The following is an 18,226-nucleotide window of genomic DNA, read 5'->3' as shown; positions in this document are numbered from 1 at the left end:
TGTCTTTTGTAAAAATATTTTTAAAACTGCATAATAATAATAATAAAATAAACAATAAACATTTGTTTTATCTAGACTTGGACTTTTTATGTTTTTAAGAAACATAAGACTATGTACACACTATTTAAGACTATTTTAAGTGTGTTTTATTGGCAGGGAAAGCCTCATGGAATGCAAGTAAATAGCACACGCTAATTTGTTGTGGTACGTTAATCTAAATTTGGGCCAAAGCAGTACTGAAACCCCTCAGCCAGCCTGAACAGACTTCTTTTACCCATCAAATAACTGCTGCGAGGTCCCTCTGATACCTGCCTCTCACAAGAGTATGAAAAGCCTTCTGTGTTTTCCGCAAAGGCAGCACATTACCGTTTGTGAGGAATATGGCAAGTGCAGTGACGGGTGGGGGTGGCAGAGGCACCTTGCAACGGCTGGACTGAATTAGCCGGGGGAATCAGGGGTGCGGGGGGCTCTGAGACTGCTGGCGCCAGGAGCAGGCCAGCAGGTCAGGGTGGATGAAGATTACCAAAACACAAGCGGGCAGCCATGCCCTGCGGAGGAACAGGAGAGGAGAGAGAGAGGTAGGAGGGGGGGTGGGGGGGTTCCTGGCTTACAGGCCTTCAGCCACAGGATGGGGCGGCAGGAGGACTTCCACTTCCTGTCAGATAACCCTTTCCTGTCCAGATGACATCCACTGAAAGAATGCCTGAAAAGAAAAACAGATATTCATGTGATAATGACAAAAAATATTAAACAAAGCACTGTTGTCAGAGCTAATGTTGTTAGCAGATTTAGCTTAGATCGTAGTTCATCTGAACGCGACATGAGATCGAGATATTTTGAATTAGTGAGAGAATGGAATGAAAACAGAGAGCAGTAAAGCTCTAAATATAGAGGTTTATTAGATTTGGAAGCCAAATGGTTATGTATAAACACACTTAGCCACCATGCCTGGATGTGAGGAGGGGAATGTTCAAGAACAAATTCCATATGAGGTAGAGAAATGCACCTCCAGACATTATGGGAATGCAGAGCTGATCTCCAACACACAAACAAACACAATAAAGAGTAACTTAAACCTACTTTTGTTTTGCCTTGACGTCATAACTTAGCCACTGAGCAGGTTTAATGTCATAGAAATATCTATAACACAATGAAAAATTAATACAGAATAAAAAAAACTGGTGTTTTAAGCCTTGTTATTTAAAAGGTAACTTTCAGTATGAACAATGTTTTACTTTCTGTGCCATTAAAGTAGCATATGAGGCCATCTAGTGGCCGACTACAATAAAATACAGGCAAAATAATAAAAGTTTGTTATTTCAGTTAATTGGCTTTAATTAAAAGTAATTACCTTACAAAACAGACTGATGTCATTTAGGCAGTAGTGCGGCTTTCTATTAGTATCTTTTCATATTCAAGCACAAATTTAGTATCGTTATTTACTCATAAGCACTCGATTATACATGTTCTTCCGGGAATAACAAAACATTGTACCTCAGCAGACTACTCCAAGTTGACGTGGCAGCTTTGTGTTAAGCCAAATTTAGGTCTAGTGTAAACAAAATCACATTTTAGCACATCAAACAACACATTTTATGACAGCAACACCTGCATTTACACTGTCACTGACTGTGAAGTAATTTAAATCGGATTGTATTGACTGAATTAGTCCTGTAGATGGTGCCAACCGCACCCACTTCACTACTTCAAAACAGGACTCAAATAAGTTTTAAAGCGGTGCACTATTTTAGATGAAATTGATAAACAATTTTAGGTATTTAGGTATTCATTAATATGCTTCCATTATCATTACATTTTCACGATTTAGTTTCATAACTTATAATAATAAATCAATAATCTAATTTTGTAGGGACTGAAACAGCAGTGTTGTCCTAAATTCATGTCAAAGCATTTTTCGGTCAACCAGATAACAGATAATTTAACACTGACTTTGTAATACTACTACTACTACTACTACTACTCATAATAATAATAATTTTTATTATTACTATTATAATTAATACTACTACTACTACTACTACTACTACTACCACCACTACTACTACTACTACTAATAATAATAGTAATAATAATAATAATAATAATAATAATAATAATAATAATAATAATAATAATAATGTCAATGAAAATGCAGTGAAAATGCAGTGGCAGAGACATTTATTTAAACATTATCAAAATGGTTCCTTTTTTTTTTTTGGTTAAATATAATCTCTGATTAATTTTAAACCTATATGTGGTTGTTTTTTTAAAGCCATCTTTTGAGATTGAAAAATCAATGCCCTGAACATTAAGAGCAGAATCTGCACTGAATCTGCACTTCATCAACATTATATTTCCTAACAATGGCTTTTAATTACAGCTGGGCATCGCTATAAGTGTACAGCATCTCAAGCATGGTCTAAACTGTCAGTTCATTAACATTAAGTGCAAAATGAACGGCTATTTCACCAAAGGGTCTAAGACTTCTCGAGTGCCTGAGACTCTGCCAAGAAACAGCTCTTCTCAAGATGCTTTGGGGTTCACACCAACACCCCACAATGTCACAAGTGTAAGCGATGCCTTTTCTCTCGCCGTAGACTGAAACCAGGCCCCTGAGGGCTGCTTTTACATGTGTCGAAGTACTTTTGCCATATTTTTCTGCCAAGATGTCTAAAGCAAGGATTACAGAGACAGGACAAAAAAACGATAATAAATATATTTAAAAAAATACAAGTAGTGAGTGCAGTAGTGAATTAGATTATCTAAATTTGACGTAGTGGATCAGTGTGTGTGTAAATGTGAGTGTAAGGGTGTTTCCCAGTACTGAGTTGCAGCTGGAAGGGCATTCGCTGCATAAAACATATGCTGGAATAGTTGGTGGTTCATTCCACTGTGGTGACCCCTGATAAATAAGGAACTAAGCTGAAGGAAAATTAATGATGTCTAAAGCAACTGCACCACCTGATTTCTAGGTTTATGAAGAGCTGCAAGCATGTTTTATTATGTATTTATTTACAGATGCATATATACAAGCACAAAAAATATTGTTGATACTTGTTGTATAAATAAATGTAATATTATTATTTTTTGATCTTATTATTATTTTTTATTATTACAGATCTGACAGGGGCTAAATATGTTGCTTGAATATTCAGGTTTTTGGTGTAAAATCTTAAAACTATGAAAGATTTTTCTAGTATCCAACTGTACAAAACATTGATACAAAAATACTTTCATACCAGCAGCCATTACATATTTAAATAAGGCATAGACTAAAGCAGAGGTATTACGGTGACCTGTATATTTTAGATAGTTTTAAACATTTATTTTGGGGGGGTGGGGGTTGGGGGGGGTGGACACTTGAAGTGATTATTCATTTATACTTTATAAGTGTTTTTATGTTTTATGTAATAATGTTTATTTGTTGTTGTTACTGTGTGAGTTCCTTTGTGTGGCACTGTTGTGAGATGAGGACTCTTGACTGCAAACCAAATCTACCTTCGGGTATAAAGTAAAGTAACTTAACCTAACCTTGTAAAAACGATGAATGCACACTTTAAAACAAATGATAAAAACTGTTAAAAATGATCATACCCTGGCAGAAGAGTTTTTTTTTTTTTTGTTAAAAAATTATTATAAATCTAAATTATTGTTAAAAAAAAAAATCTGTGAGGGCAAAGCTAAACTTTCACCTGCCATTTTGTACTGTTACAAATTTTCTAATTTGATGCTTAAAATCACCACAACATGTGTTTTTAGAAAGACCAGAAGAGCAGCATTTATTAAAAAAATAAAATTGTACAAATACTATCATATTTTTTTTACATTAGTTATAGTAACATAACTGGCACTTTTAATCAATGTAATGCATTTAATGAATATATATTTTAATGCTTAAAACATTTGAATGCTAGAGTTTGCTATTGCTTTAAGTGTTAAGTGTCCTTCAGCTTTGCAATACAATGTAATAAAGATCTATTCTAGAAATTTCCAAACATGCCCTTACTTCTCTGCCAAAAATCATTCTGTAAAACAGACATAGTGCAAGATGGCTTGATGTATAGTTCTTCTCCATCTATTTGCAAAAAAACAACAACTACTGTACTCAAGTTCTGTGCTTTTTTCCTCCTCAAATTAAAAGTGTAGCTATCTAGCCATGGTCATGCCTCTTTTGCTTGGTATAGGATTCTTCATACAAACGTCAAAAACACCTAAAGTGATGCAGCGCCCTCTATTGATGCAAATGATTGACTAACGCATTGTTAAAGGAATATTCAGAAAATTGTATCATTATCATTTTCTCACCCTCACTTGTTTGAGTTTCTTTCTTCTGCTGAACACAAAAGAAGATATTTTAAAAGACATTGTGAAACCATTGACTTCCATAATTACTTTTTTCCCTATACCAGGGGTGCTCAACCCTGTTCCTGGAGAACTACCTTCCTGCAGAGCTCACCTGCAACCTTGATCAAACACACCTGTCTTTAATTACCAAGTGCTCCTTCAGATCCTATGTAGTTGGTTTAGTTGCGTTTAAACAGGGTTGGAGCTAAACTCTGCATGAAGATACATCTCCAGGAACAGGGTTGAGCACCCCTGTTCTATACTATGGTTGTCAGTGGTTTCCAATGATCTCTAAAATATCTTCTTTTGTGTTCAACAGAAAAAAGAAACTCACAAAACTTTAAGTAAACAGTGCAGTGAATTTGCTTGCCATGAACACGTTCTCGGTCTCCACAGTTCAGATGTTGCTGTTTAGTCTTTGAGAAAGGCATGCTGGGAGCCATCTGTGTCTGCGTTAAGCAGTTGCTCCATGCGGGACAGGTGCCAGGCTCCCCCGGGACGCCTTGCAGGCAGAGTAAACGGTGGGCAAACCCCCATAAATTCCACACCACCTTCAAGATCAACTGTGGCCCCTGGCATCAGAATCACTGCCCTCAGATGCTAAACACCACGAGGTGGACAATGAACATGCGTTTCCAGATCATTCATCTGCTGTCTTCAGGTAGTCTGAGGGGTGTTCTTACAGACGTCACGCTGATCTTCATATTAGCAAGTTATCAGAGCAACAACTGGTCTGGCAACTGAATTAGGGTTCAAATTTTTTAACAAGACAATGAAGGATGGAGCTGTTTTCACTGACCATGACTGGGCTTTTATTTGTATGTGTGTTGTTTAATTTAAGAAAATCTGAACAAAACATAATGACCATTACACATTTTTAATATGATTGAGAAGACATCTACTAAAATGAACAACAATCTACATGAAATTAAATGTCATTATTCAAGTTCTTTATCTAATAAACAAAAAACCCTAATCATTTAAGAAAATTCACCCAAAAATGAAAAATGTCATCACTTACTCACCCTAACCACTGCACTGCCCAATAATAATAATAATAATAATAATAATAATAATAATAATAATAATAATAATAATAATAATAATAATAATAATAATAATCATTACACTGTGGCAACCCCTGATGATTAAAGGGAATAATCAGAAGAAAAATGAATGAATGGATGAATGAATGATAATAAAAAATAAAAATAAATAAATAAATAAATAAAATAAAAAAATAAATAATTAAAAAATGTATTATTATCTGACAAAAAATTTAATTTCTTAATTGTGTTAGCATTCATGTCTGATGATTAGTTTTGGTTTTCAACCTTTATATTTTGGATTAAAACATTTTATAATCATTTATTACAACTAATTATTATGCTCTGAAAATATATTCATTGTGAAAAGTTGCATTTTGCATTTCCATTTTTGGATGAACTATCCCTTTGATGTTCTAACGCAAACAGATGAAATCATAGTATAAAATGTTTCCAAAAAAATAAATAAATAAAATGCCAAAATCTGAAATTCAATTCAACAAATCTTTTTATGACAACTGTAAATAAATAATTAAACTCCTAATACATATAAACATTTTTTCAACACATTAATTCGTTCTTTCTCCTTCTGCTTAGTCACTTGCAAGAACATGCAAACTCAACACAGAAATGACAACTGATCCAGCCGGGACTCGAACCAGGACTTCTTGCTGTGAGGCGACAGTGCTAACCACTGAGCCAACATGACGCCCATTTCTGAACATAATAGTTTTAATAACTCGTTTCTAACAACCATGCCATGATGACAGTACATAATATTTTACTAGATATTTTTCAAGATAGCCTACTAGTGTTCAGCTTAAAGTGCAATTTAAAGACTAAACTGGGCTAATTAGGTTAACTAGGCAAGTCAGGGTAATTAGGCCAGTTATTGTATAATGATGGTTTGTTCTGTAGACTATAAAAAAAAAAAATTTAATAAAAAATTATATATATATATATATATATATATATTTATATATATATATATATATATATATATATATATATATATATATATATATATATATATATATATATATATATATATATATATATATATATATATATAAAGAGGGCTAATAATATTAACTTTAAATGGTTTTTAAAAATTTAAAACTGCTTTTATTGTAGCTAAAATTAATCAAATAAGACTTTATACAGAGGGAAAAATATTATAGGAAATACTGTCAAAGATTGCTTGGTCTGTCAAACATCATTTGGGAAATATTTGAAAAGAAAAATATTTACAGGAAAGGCTAACAATTTTGACTTCAACTGTATATATATATTATGGAATAACACAAGTTTTAGCACTGTAACATAATATAGACAGTATATCGTTTTAAAAGTACAAAATGAAATGGTCTGCATAGAATCTAGCTGCATTTACTCTATATTTTAGGGTCATATTATCATCTGACAAAAACAAAACCTCTGATTTTGCTCAGTTCTAATCAGAAAATAACAAAAGAAGTCATCCTTGACTACTAAAACAATTGACCATTATTCCTCTCTAAAAGACCACCATGACCTCAACCTCACACAATACAAACATCACCAACAGGCACAAACATTAATTCTTCCACACCGAGGAGCGTCACCACATCAGTATGAAGAAGTGAAATCTGGAGACGATTAATGCATTACAGGAATGAAGCAGGGATTGCGGCGAGATCCCAAAGTGCGACGGCTTGTCTGCATTGGTTTAGATAAAGCCACGTGACGCTGAGATAAACCAGCATAAATAGAAAACCCAGCTAAAGACACCGGTACCTCAAACTGGGGCCAAAGGCCACGACTTAACCAGTGAAAGACAGTCTATTGTGTGAAGCCGCAGGGGCAGCAGGACAGTCTCTTAATTCAGCACTTGCTAACAGACTAATTGACTTATACTTGTGTTGTCTGTTTGTGTTGGCGCTGCTCAGGATATTGAATGAGATTATCAAAGAGCTGCGGTATTAACTGGTGTCTCCTCAATATGTTTTTCTGTCTCTCCACGGATGGATTGATGGCCTATGACAGAGACAGTGCAGTTGCTGAAAGCTTTTGCGGACCATCACAGCAATTATCAAACATCCAATGTGTTGAACTGGATTGTCCTCTAAAGGCCGTAGATGGAGCTATTTCATTGAAACACTAAGATGCTTTACTATTTTTCATATTACCACTTGCAGGGCTGGGCGTTTATTTAAATTATCAGGACTTACATGTCAAATTAGGTATGTATGCGTTGCAGGCTGTCTCCTTAAAAGATTTAGTGTGTATGTGTGGCTGTGTGTGTGTGTACATTTCAGACTCCCTCCGCTTCGGTGGCTAAGCCTGCTGGCATTTGGTGCACGATGATCTAAAACAACTGTGACCCAACTGCAATTGCAACTTTGATTCCAGGAATCCCTGTTTCAATCGGGATGATCTGACTTAACTCTACTGTTTCGCAACAACTGATAAACATACACATCGTCTAAAGTCTGGCTCATTTATGGATTCCAGCTTGATTTACTGACACTGTTTCACCATTATTTTAATCTTACTATATGTTGTTTATTGCACAACACATTTTGGAAATGTTACATGTTTGGTTTTTAAAAGAAGTGTTTTCTGTCCACCAAACACTACATTAATTTGATCAGAAATACAATGAAAATAGTAATAATGTAAAATATTATTTTTAATTTATAATTGTAAGTTTTAAAATATTTTTGTAAACACCTGTAGTGCGTGTCTTTGGACTTGTGGGGGAAACCGGAGCATTGGAGGAACTGCAGGAAACTCATGCAAACACGGGGAGAACATGCAAACTCCACACAGAAATGCCAGCTGACCCGGCCAGGGCTCGAACCAGACACCTTCTTCATGTGAGGCGTCAGCCCAACCCATTTAGCCATTGTGCTGCTCAAATATGGTGTTTTTTTTGTTATAATTTAGCAGTGCTATTTTAAAAATAAATAAACAAAACGTTTCTACAATTATAAAATCTACAATTTTACAACCAATTCTCAAATAATCCAATTAAAGTGTGCTGATGTAAATAAAAATGTATCCATTTCAGCAATGTTACTAATAAGTAATGAGCACTACAACTGTGAGAATAACTTCTGAAGAATCAATTGACACTTCATTGACGATGCTGAAATTTCTATTAATTGAATAATAGAAATGAATTAAATGTAAAGTATGTTCATTTAGTTTCTACTGTATATTTGATCAAACACATGCATCTTACGCTGTAAAAATTAGTTGCTGTCTTAAATTAACCCAGCAGACCCAACCACACAACGTCATAAGCGTTAATATTTGGTTAGTTTTAGGTTGCCAGCTTCTTAGTACATCATTATTTTGATGTCCAATAACGAAATGAAATGACATTGATATTTGGTTAATTTTAGGTTGTGTTGGAAAGTGACCCAAATCCAACATCAAGCCAGCATCTTAAACCAACTCCATATTGACGTCAAGCCAACATCTTAAACCAACGCCATATTGACGTCAAGCCAACATCTTAAACCCAAGCCATATTGACGTCAAGCCAACATCTTAAACCAACGCCATATTGACGTCAAATACTGACATTTATTCGTTAGGTGTGGCAACCAAAATCCAACGTCTGATAAACGTCAAGTTGATAACGTCCACACAACTCAAGCTGTAACATCATTAGGCATTGATATTTGGTTGTTTTTAGGTTGCGTTGGAAAGTTACCAAAATGCAATGTCTGTCCGACGATGGACATTGACGTTAGGTTCTCCTAGGACATCAACCCGATTTTCATTTCCAAACAAAATGCAACATCCCACGACGTTGGGGTACAACGTCAATCTCACATCATGTTGAGATCCTATGGCTGCTGGGAAGTTGAATCAATTTAACTTTACTAGTTATTTCAAGCTACATCAGTTAAACTGACTTAAAACGTTGTTACAATCGCAAAACTTAAAAAATAAAGTCAAAATCTTATACATTTTTTTCATCAAAGTAACAAAGAAAGATATGTTGTCAAGATTTTCATAATTTTTCCAGTGTAGACAAACAAAAAAGATTTCTTCCAAAAATAATAATAAATCCTTGTTTCCGAGCTTTTAACCAGTACATAATAAAAACAATAAAATAAAATTAATAAATAAAAATCACCATCAGATTTAATTATCCCTCACATTTTATCAGTCTGTCAACGTTTTTTTTAACGCGACTTGCAAGTGAGGCTGTACATAACCCAGCTGCCACACTCACGAAGCATCCCAGAATAGCCCTCAACTGGCTCGCTCTATCTGACCCAAGCGCAACAAACCTTCAGTCGTCAACGTAACACTCCACGCTTCACTAATACATATCAGCAGCCCTATCGACAACAATAATTGGTACTTATTTCACCATAACACCACATGATTTAAATCAGCAACAGGTTTCACAGCGGCCAGTAAAATCTACCAACTGACTTCTTTCTCAAACAATAGGCCTGGTCTGTTGCTGTTGGTCTGCCAGGAATGCCAGTCTTTGGCATGAGGCGCAGATAGCGTATTCTTGTCTATATCGGGACACTATGAGCCTCCTCCTCCCCTTTCGCTCTTTACCCCTTTTCCACATACAAGGACACTGAGCTCAAGGTCAGATCCGCTGGGGCCGCTGTGTAAAAAGAGGCGCTCAATTACTGCCTGCATAATAAGCTCAATTTAGGCCTGTTATTTTGACACTTTGTCTGGAAAGTTCTGCACCACACCTGCCGTTTCGTATATCAAAAATGTGTGTTGGGAGCGAAGTGGGCTGGACGTGTGAATTAAGAATTATATACGATGTTCACATGTTTAAGGGTGATCTAATGATTAAAACTGCAGCCTGATTCATTTACTCACATTAATTTGTGTTTTTGACAAATAAAAACATTTTAGTATTCCATATCATGTCAAGCACAAGGGACCCTTTAGCATTTAGCAAGTATTTAGAAAAATAATTCAACTGAAAACTATTAAGTAAAATAAGATGAAAATATTTTTTTTAAGATAATGTTTAAAATAGACAAAGGAAATAATAAACTATTTTTTTATGTATTTAGTTTTAGTTAACTGTAAGTTTTTTTAAAAATTAGACTTATTTGCTATCAAATGCACAATACAAATACATTTATTTATGAATGTGTATTAATACTTCTACATAAACAACGTGTACATCCAATTTATATATATGTGTGTGGATGAACTAAATAATTATAAATAACAGTATTTTTATATTTTATAATTACCTATATACATTTTTTGACATTTTGCATATAATCAGTATTAAGTAATTATTGTATATTGTTTTATTATATATTGTTTTATATTGTATTATTGTTTTAATTTTTTTGTAGTAGAAATGTTGTTATTGTCATTTATATTAGCTTTAGTTTAATTAAAGTTATATAGTAATTACTAATGATGGTATTTTTACCTTTGTTTTAGTTAAACTAAATGACAATAAAACTATCTAAAAATATGAAAAATAAGTATTAAAATTTTTTTAAAAATAATAATAAAAAAAAAAAAAAAAAAAAAATATATATATATATATATATATATATATATATATATATATATATATATATATATATATATATATATATATATATATATACACACAGTTGAAGTCAGAATTATTAGCCCCCCTGAATTATTAGCCACCCCTGTTTATTTTCCCCAATTTCTGTTTAAAAGAAATTTTTCTTCAACACATTTCTAAACATAATAGTTTTAATCACTCATTTCTATTAACTGATTTATTTTATCTTTGCCATGATGACAGTAAATAATATTTTACTAAATATTTACAAGGTACTTGTTTTCATCTTAAAGTGATGTTTAAAGGCTTAACTAGCTTGATCAGGTTAACTAGGCACGTTAGGGTAATTAGGCAAGTTATTGTATAACGATCGTTTGTCCTGTACACTATCAAAAAACATATAAAGCTTAGAAGGGCTAATAATTATTACCTTAAAACTGTTTAAAAAAAAATGTAAAAACTGCTTTTATTCTAGCTGAAATAAAACAAATAAGACTTTCTCCAGAAGAAAAAATATTATCAGACATACTGTGAAAATTTCCTTGCTCTGTTAAAAACCTTTGGGAAATATTTAAAAAAGAATAAAAAAGAATTCAAAGGGGGGGCTAATAGTTATATATATATTCTTAGTTAACACTTATTTTATTATAAAGCAATTATAAAGTAACCAAGTTACTTTCGTTTCATGGTTTTAGTTAAATTAAATTAAATGTAGGTGAAAATAAGATACATTTTCTTAGCTTTTTATTTAGACATTAAAACTATTTGCATACTAGTGCATCCTTGCATAAGTAGTGCATGCATACTTTTTAATTAATTTTTTCAAGAAAATATAAATAGCAAGGAAAGTTATTTTTATTGTTTTACGTTACTTTTTGTTTCTGCTGTTTCATGTTAATGAGTTTACTTTTTAGTATAAACTAAATTAAATTGAGAAATATTTCCATTGATTTTAATTCAATTTTTTTCTCCTGTTCTCATCATGTTTCAGAAATTATATTATCACATTTAGTTTAAGTTAACTATAATATCTGCTAAGTGACTCAATGTAAATGTAAATAATATTTTGTAGAATTAAATAAAATAATCATAACTTCATATCACTTAAAGACAAATTATCAATTTATTTAATGAATTTCCACTCACTCACTCAATCAGAAAACTGCACTGGTATCCATGCAGGAAAGTATCTATGCAGGAAACAACATCCATCTCAATTATACTGCTATTATCATTAAGGCCAGTGCATCATGGCTTATATTGGCATGTATTTTTAGCGTCCCATATCATGTCGAGCACAAGGGACCCTTTAGCAATTTGGTCTAGGGTTGCATTTACTGTGGCCACACACACACACACACACACACAATGACTGCCTGCGTTGGCGTTTACAACAAAGGATTCCGCAAACAAGCAATTAGAGTAAGAGAGAAGAGCGAACACATGGCCATTATGTTCACCTAATACTTGTCCTGTATGTTGAGGAGAGAATAGTTGACGAGTTATTGAGGAGATGTTAAAGAGCCGATGGAAAGGGTGTTGCTTGTTGCCGCTGAGTGGATCTGTAACCTTTATCCAGGCCGGGACCATGAGGGAGTTTCAGAGACTGCTGCCGCTGTTCACATGACTGTAGATGTTGGAGACAAAATATAACTCTGAGAAAAAAACATTTTAATAAATAAAAATAAATAAATAATAATAATTACTATTAATAATAATTAAGAAATATATTAATAATTATCATTGCCTTAATTAAACATTCAAGTGTTAATGCACATGTTACATTTATTTCAATTATTTTTATATGCTATACTAAACTATATTTAGTTTAGTATTTACAGCTTACAGTACACTGAATAAAAATCACAATTATTTCATTGACAGCAAGATAAAGTAAAATAGGTTAAGCATTTAATTTTTTTGCAGTTAATATTTATTTTTTTACTAAATTAACAAAATGAGTAAACAAACAAAAAAGTTTCATGGTTTTAGTTTTAACCGTGGTTACCCTGTTTTGAAGTTTAATGCAAACTGAATGCAAAAATGTAAAATAATTGAAGACAAAGTTGAGAGTGATTTCCCTCATAACTACACTGTAGAAAATCCTGGTTGCCTTAAATTTTTAAGCTAAATCTAATTATCCTTACGAGTTCATTGTTAAACACTTATATTATGTTAAACTGACTTAAAACAGCTTGCATAACTAATAAAATTAAGTTAGAACATGATTAAATTAGTTATTAATTAAGTTACAATGACCTAAAAACATATGCTGTCAGGACTAATAGATCATATCATTTTTTACAGTCTATAGCTAAAGTAAAATGTTTTTGAGTAAAACTGTTTTAACTATTTTAAGTTACAAAAAGCTTTTTAAAATGAGAATGAAATTTGTAAAAAGCAATGACATGAAAAACATGAAGTTAATACAACAACAGCAACAACACATCAATATTAATATTAATAATAATAACATTAATACATTTGATGTAAATTTGCATTTAAATAACAAAACAACTAATAACATAATTATTTATGATGTATATTTTATGTATCGCTGTGTTCCAAATTATTGATGTTTTTAATTTAAGTACATATCTCTTTTACAGTAATTCGCTTTTATGTCATTATAATAAAGTTAACTACATGAATATGAAAAGTATTTCCCTTAAAACTAGTAAAATATTATGACTATTGAAAGAAAAAGAAAACATTTTTAGGTTTTATGGATTTCATTTAGTTACTGCAAGTTACTTGAAAATGAGAATGAAAATAGGAACATGAAACAACAGCGATAAACAATAAAAAATTGTCTTATTGCTGTTTTCAGTTAGTTTTAAGTAAAAGCTGAAAACAAGATGCATTTTCTTGGCAATAGCTAAAATAAAATAGGTTTATTGGGTTTATTTATACTACCACATTCATTTTTATTTAACAATCCTTTTGATCACGAACAAAAATTCACTTAATTTTCATGGTTGAGCTATAATTACCCTGTTGTGAAGTGCCAAAAGAAATTAAATGAAAATGTACCTGTATTAGTTTCATCTGTATTTTACACTGCATCATATTACAATTTCCTTTTTATGGAAAAGTTGACATATTTAACTCAGAAAATTCAGAGTATAATTTCCTATTTCCCGTAGTTTATTAAAGGTAAAAATGTCAATCAGTTGCGAATCCCTAATCATGCATCCTTCTCAATATAATGCTGCTATAAAAATAACTAAGCTTGGGTTTGGGTAAAGATGAAAATATGGCTTGCCCTTTTGTGTCAGTTTGGGCACACGGTAAGCACCAATAGGCATTGGAGGAGGTGACACATGATAATTTCTCTGACCATGACCTTGGAGGAGATGATAAAAGGAGTTCAGCCACTCCAGCCGGTCAGTCCCTGTTAAGGTCAGCTACTAAATTATGACAGGACACTTTACACTTAATTGATCATTTATTTTTCATATACTGCTATAATAGCAGGAATCATAAATACCATTAAATCTGTTTAATTTAGCTATAATCTAATATTGTAATTAATTCTAGTTATAAGATAGACCTACTGAAATATACACTGAATTTAAGTTAATTTGTTGTGTTTGTTTACTTGTTTGACAGGATAATTTTGTCAAAATAAGAGTAATATTGCAATTTTACGTTTAAAGTTTACAACTTGTCTACTTTCAAGGCGTCTGGCAAGTTTTGTCTTCAGTGCGTAAAGCAGCGGTGGATTTATCATCATGTCGCGAATGTTGGATATGAAGGAGTTTGGAGAAGCTGCTTCGTTTCTGCGCAAATCCGACCTGGAGCTTCTGGCTGCGCAAACTGTGGCGTTTGATGGTACTTGAGAAACTTTTTCAAGCGTCTTCAACAAATGTTTTTCAGCGGATACAAACACTTCAGTTCCCATTTAAAATAGCTAATTGCCATCTTTAGCGGCGGCTTTTTAGCCTGTTCGTAATTGCGTGTTAGGCTTATAACTTGTTAACGTAAACACTGAAATACATTTGGAATTGAATTACTGGATTTATTACAAATAAACCAACCGATGAGAAACTTTGTCAGCCTTTGGATATCGATCTGACAGCCTCCCTTGTGCGCAGGAAAGAAACGCGCTTGGATACCAGATGACAAGGACGCGTATATTGAGGTGGAAATCAAGCAGATTGATGGTGACAAAGTCGAAGTTGAAACGAAGGATGGAAAGGTAGGGCTTAAGACTATTTATCATTTAGCTAAAAACGGTCAAATAAGTACGATTTATTCAATTAAATGATTTAAGGATTTGGGTACAGTTAATAACCTTTTCTTCCCATTCTTATATTTTCTACTATTATTATGATTAAGCTACTCCTTTTTCAGTGATGAGATCTCAAATGTAACTAGAACCAATAAACTTAAATTGTAATGATGCAGATTTATTTAGTGAATAATATATGCTAGCTGTATCCGACACTATTCCGCTAACGTTATTTAACGAATACATAAAATCATTTAACTTAGCCAACAAGAATATTTTGACGGTAAATTATTTGTGAAGTAAGATAAGCTTTACAAACATATAAAAGTTGTAAATTAAGTAAGCTGTTTACTTAGATACCTAACGTTATTGCCTTAAAAATAAAACTAATGATAGCTACTTTTGATCCAATTCTAAACTAGCGACTAACGTAGTTAACTAGCCTAAAGTTACCATATTTATGTTGTCCTCCATTTGAAGTTTTTCGTCATTTCATTTGTTTTTTCAGCTTTAATTGACTTTCTTCTTACTTCTACACATTTTTTCAAAAGTTTTATATTTACCAATGTGAATTCTGTGAGTTTACTTATCATTTGGGATAGGCGTGTGTAATAACTGCTTAGAGCCGGCGGATGGCGATATTAGGCTATTTAAAGAATGTAAAGAAAAAGGCGGCGGAGGGATACGAAAGACGTGAAGTAAAGTTAATGCTAGTAGTACGTAGAAAAGAGCTACGGTGATCCTGTTTAATTCCAGTAATTTATGAACACAGCAATTTTTAAATGCTTCAGAAAGCCATGCAATATTCCATTTTATTTACAACTTGTTTTAATCTCACTCATACACTAACTGTTGGCAATTATCAAATGTTTTATATTTACCATAGGCCTACTGTTCTGAGATGCTAAGTGTCATTATGAGTAGTAGTAGCTCATACAAACCATTTTAACTTGACAGATAACGTTGTTAATTTGAAGTGTAGATAAAAGACGGTTAATAGACGTGAAGTAGCACCATCATGTTGACATTAGTAGGCTAGGCCTTCGGATTATCGGTCTTTTTAAAGTATAAAAATAATTTAACTCGATGGTTGATCTACCAAACAAAATTAAACATCCCAATGAGCAATGCAATAAGAAGCCTTTTTGTAAATTAGATGCTACTGAAGTAGTTCCAAACTTCTGTTGAGCAATAAAATAAGATAGAAAATGTTGGAAACCAAAAAGCTGATTAACTGTCCACATTGACTTCCATAGGGAAAACAATACTTTACAAGTCAATGGGGACCAAAACAGTATGGTTCCCTGTGTTTTTCACATCATATTTTTTTGAGGTAATCAGAAAAAAGAAAGTCTTGCGGGTTTTAAACATGCTGTAGAGGGTGAGTGAATTATGCAAAATTTTGAGTGAACTTTCTTTCTAAACTTCTCTCTTTAAATATCTTTAAGTTGTTTTTCCTGTTCCATGCTATACAACCTTGTTCTGACCTTTTACTTATTCGCTAATTGTACTTATTGCCTCTCAATCTTGTAGTGCTTAACTGTCAAGGAGGATGACATTCAACAGATGAACCCGCCGAAGTTTGACATGATAGAGGACATGGCCATGCTCACACACCTGAACGAAGCGTCGGTACTCTTCAATCTGCGTAGGCGCTACAGCAGTTGGATGATCTATGTTGGTACCATCACATCACACCGCTCAAATATAAAAAAAAATGATCTGGCCTTTCTCACTAATCTTTGATGCCACAAATAACCTGACCGGAGTATTAAACATAGAGGGGCGGCACTATTCATAGAACTTTACAGTCACAGCAATGAATTTAACACTTGCCTTTGCCAAGGGACAAATACAAGTGAATTCCCCAGATGCATGTCCTTTATAAGTGCCACTATCAAAGTATTTCATTAATTCATATCTGAGAGGTTAAGGGTTTCTGAAGAGCATGTAAACTGAATGTGAACATGGGAACAGTGAAATAAGGAGTCATAAAAATTGTGAAATTAGCTTAAGAAATAGTCACTATGTGAGATGAAGTATGACAACTCATGGGATTTTAACGTATTTTAGGTTGTTTGGGTGAATTGGTAGCCAATTTGTATGATTTTGTATGATGTTTTTGTACGGTCTGCTTAAGGTTAAGTTCATGGGCAGAACTTTTGGCATTCTTCACTCTTTAACACACTCCAAAATATACAAATTCATGCAATAAGTCAACATGGCAGAACAGTTTTTATGACATTGGGTATCCAAAAGTCACAATTTGATTTCAGAAAAAAAGGTTTCTTTTATATTTAAATTCTGTGTCATAAATATAATATTAAGCACTAGTTCTACTAACAACTCTTAAAATAACCAATATGTAAAAATTTGTGTACTTGTATATTTATTTTCTTTTATATGTTCAGAATTGACTAAAGACGTGCAGTGAAAAACTAGTGATGAAAAGGCATGGGCGCAGTTATTCCTGCAGCTGACATACATATGCATTTGTTAGAGTTTTCCTTTCAGACAAATAATTTATGAGAGGGGTATTTAAAGACATTACGCAACATGATTTACAGTACTAAGATCTGTGGTCATCAATTTACTGGTATTTGCGCCATCGTTCATGTACAACACCATGACCCTGTACACAAATCTTTCGTTTTAAGATTTGAAATATAATAATATCACAGCAAAAAGTATGTAAATACACTAGTACTTATCACGGCCAACCCTTCATCTCTCTATCCACGCAAAACCAAGACATTTATTGTGACTTGATATGGTACCTGGTGTTAATCTTGTCATCTCCTCATGGCAGACGTACTCTGGGCTCTTCTGTGTGACCGTGAACCCATATAAATGGCTCCCCGTCTACACGGCCCCTGTAGTGGCTGCCTACAAAGGCAAACGCCGCTCGGAGGCTCCACCTCACATCTACTCCATCGCTGACAATGCCTACAATGACATGTTGCGCAGTAAGTATTAATAAAAAGATTGCTTGTATCTTCCCTGTTATTAATAATATCTTAGTGGAGGGATCATTTCTCTTTACACACTTCAGCCAAGTTTTTTTAATAT

At 33.1% G+C, this 18,226-nt stretch overlaps 1 protein-coding gene and 1 long non-coding RNA gene across 3 annotated transcripts in view; one reads left to right on the top strand and one right to left on the bottom strand.

Annotated features, from left to right (window-relative positions):
• Positions 1-625: 625 nt before the first annotated feature.
• Positions 626-18,062, bottom strand: LOC130236948 (uncharacterized). Of its 2 annotated transcripts, none has more exons than XR_008838506.1 (3): positions 17,935-18,062; positions 12,384-12,578; positions 626-703 (listed from the first exon to the last, which is right to left on the bottom strand). It is a non-coding gene; the product is annotated as an uncharacterized LOC130236948 (long non-coding RNA). The 2 variants fall into 2 exon arrangements; XR_008838507.1 differs by having other exon boundaries at positions 12,384-12,550.
• myh7ba (myosin, heavy chain 7B, cardiac muscle, beta a) overlaps positions 14,589-18,226 on the top strand; it is a 34,066-nt gene continuing 30,428 nt past the window's right edge. Inside the window, 4 exon segments of the mRNA XM_056467708.1 lie at positions 14,589-14,757; positions 15,021-15,124; positions 16,691-16,834; positions 17,967-18,123. Coding sequence (XP_056323683.1) covers positions 14,658-14,757; positions 15,021-15,124; positions 16,691-16,834; positions 17,967-18,123 — 505 coding nt within the window. The 5' untranslated portion in view covers positions 14,589-14,657.

The sequence above is a fragment of the Danio aesculapii genome, chromosome 11 (assembly GCF_903798145.1).
Source record: "Danio aesculapii chromosome 11, fDanAes4.1, whole genome shotgun sequence".
NCBI lineage: Eukaryota > Metazoa > Chordata > Actinopteri > Cypriniformes > Danionidae > Danio > Danio aesculapii.
This window is presented reverse-complemented; position numbering and strand designations above follow the sequence as displayed.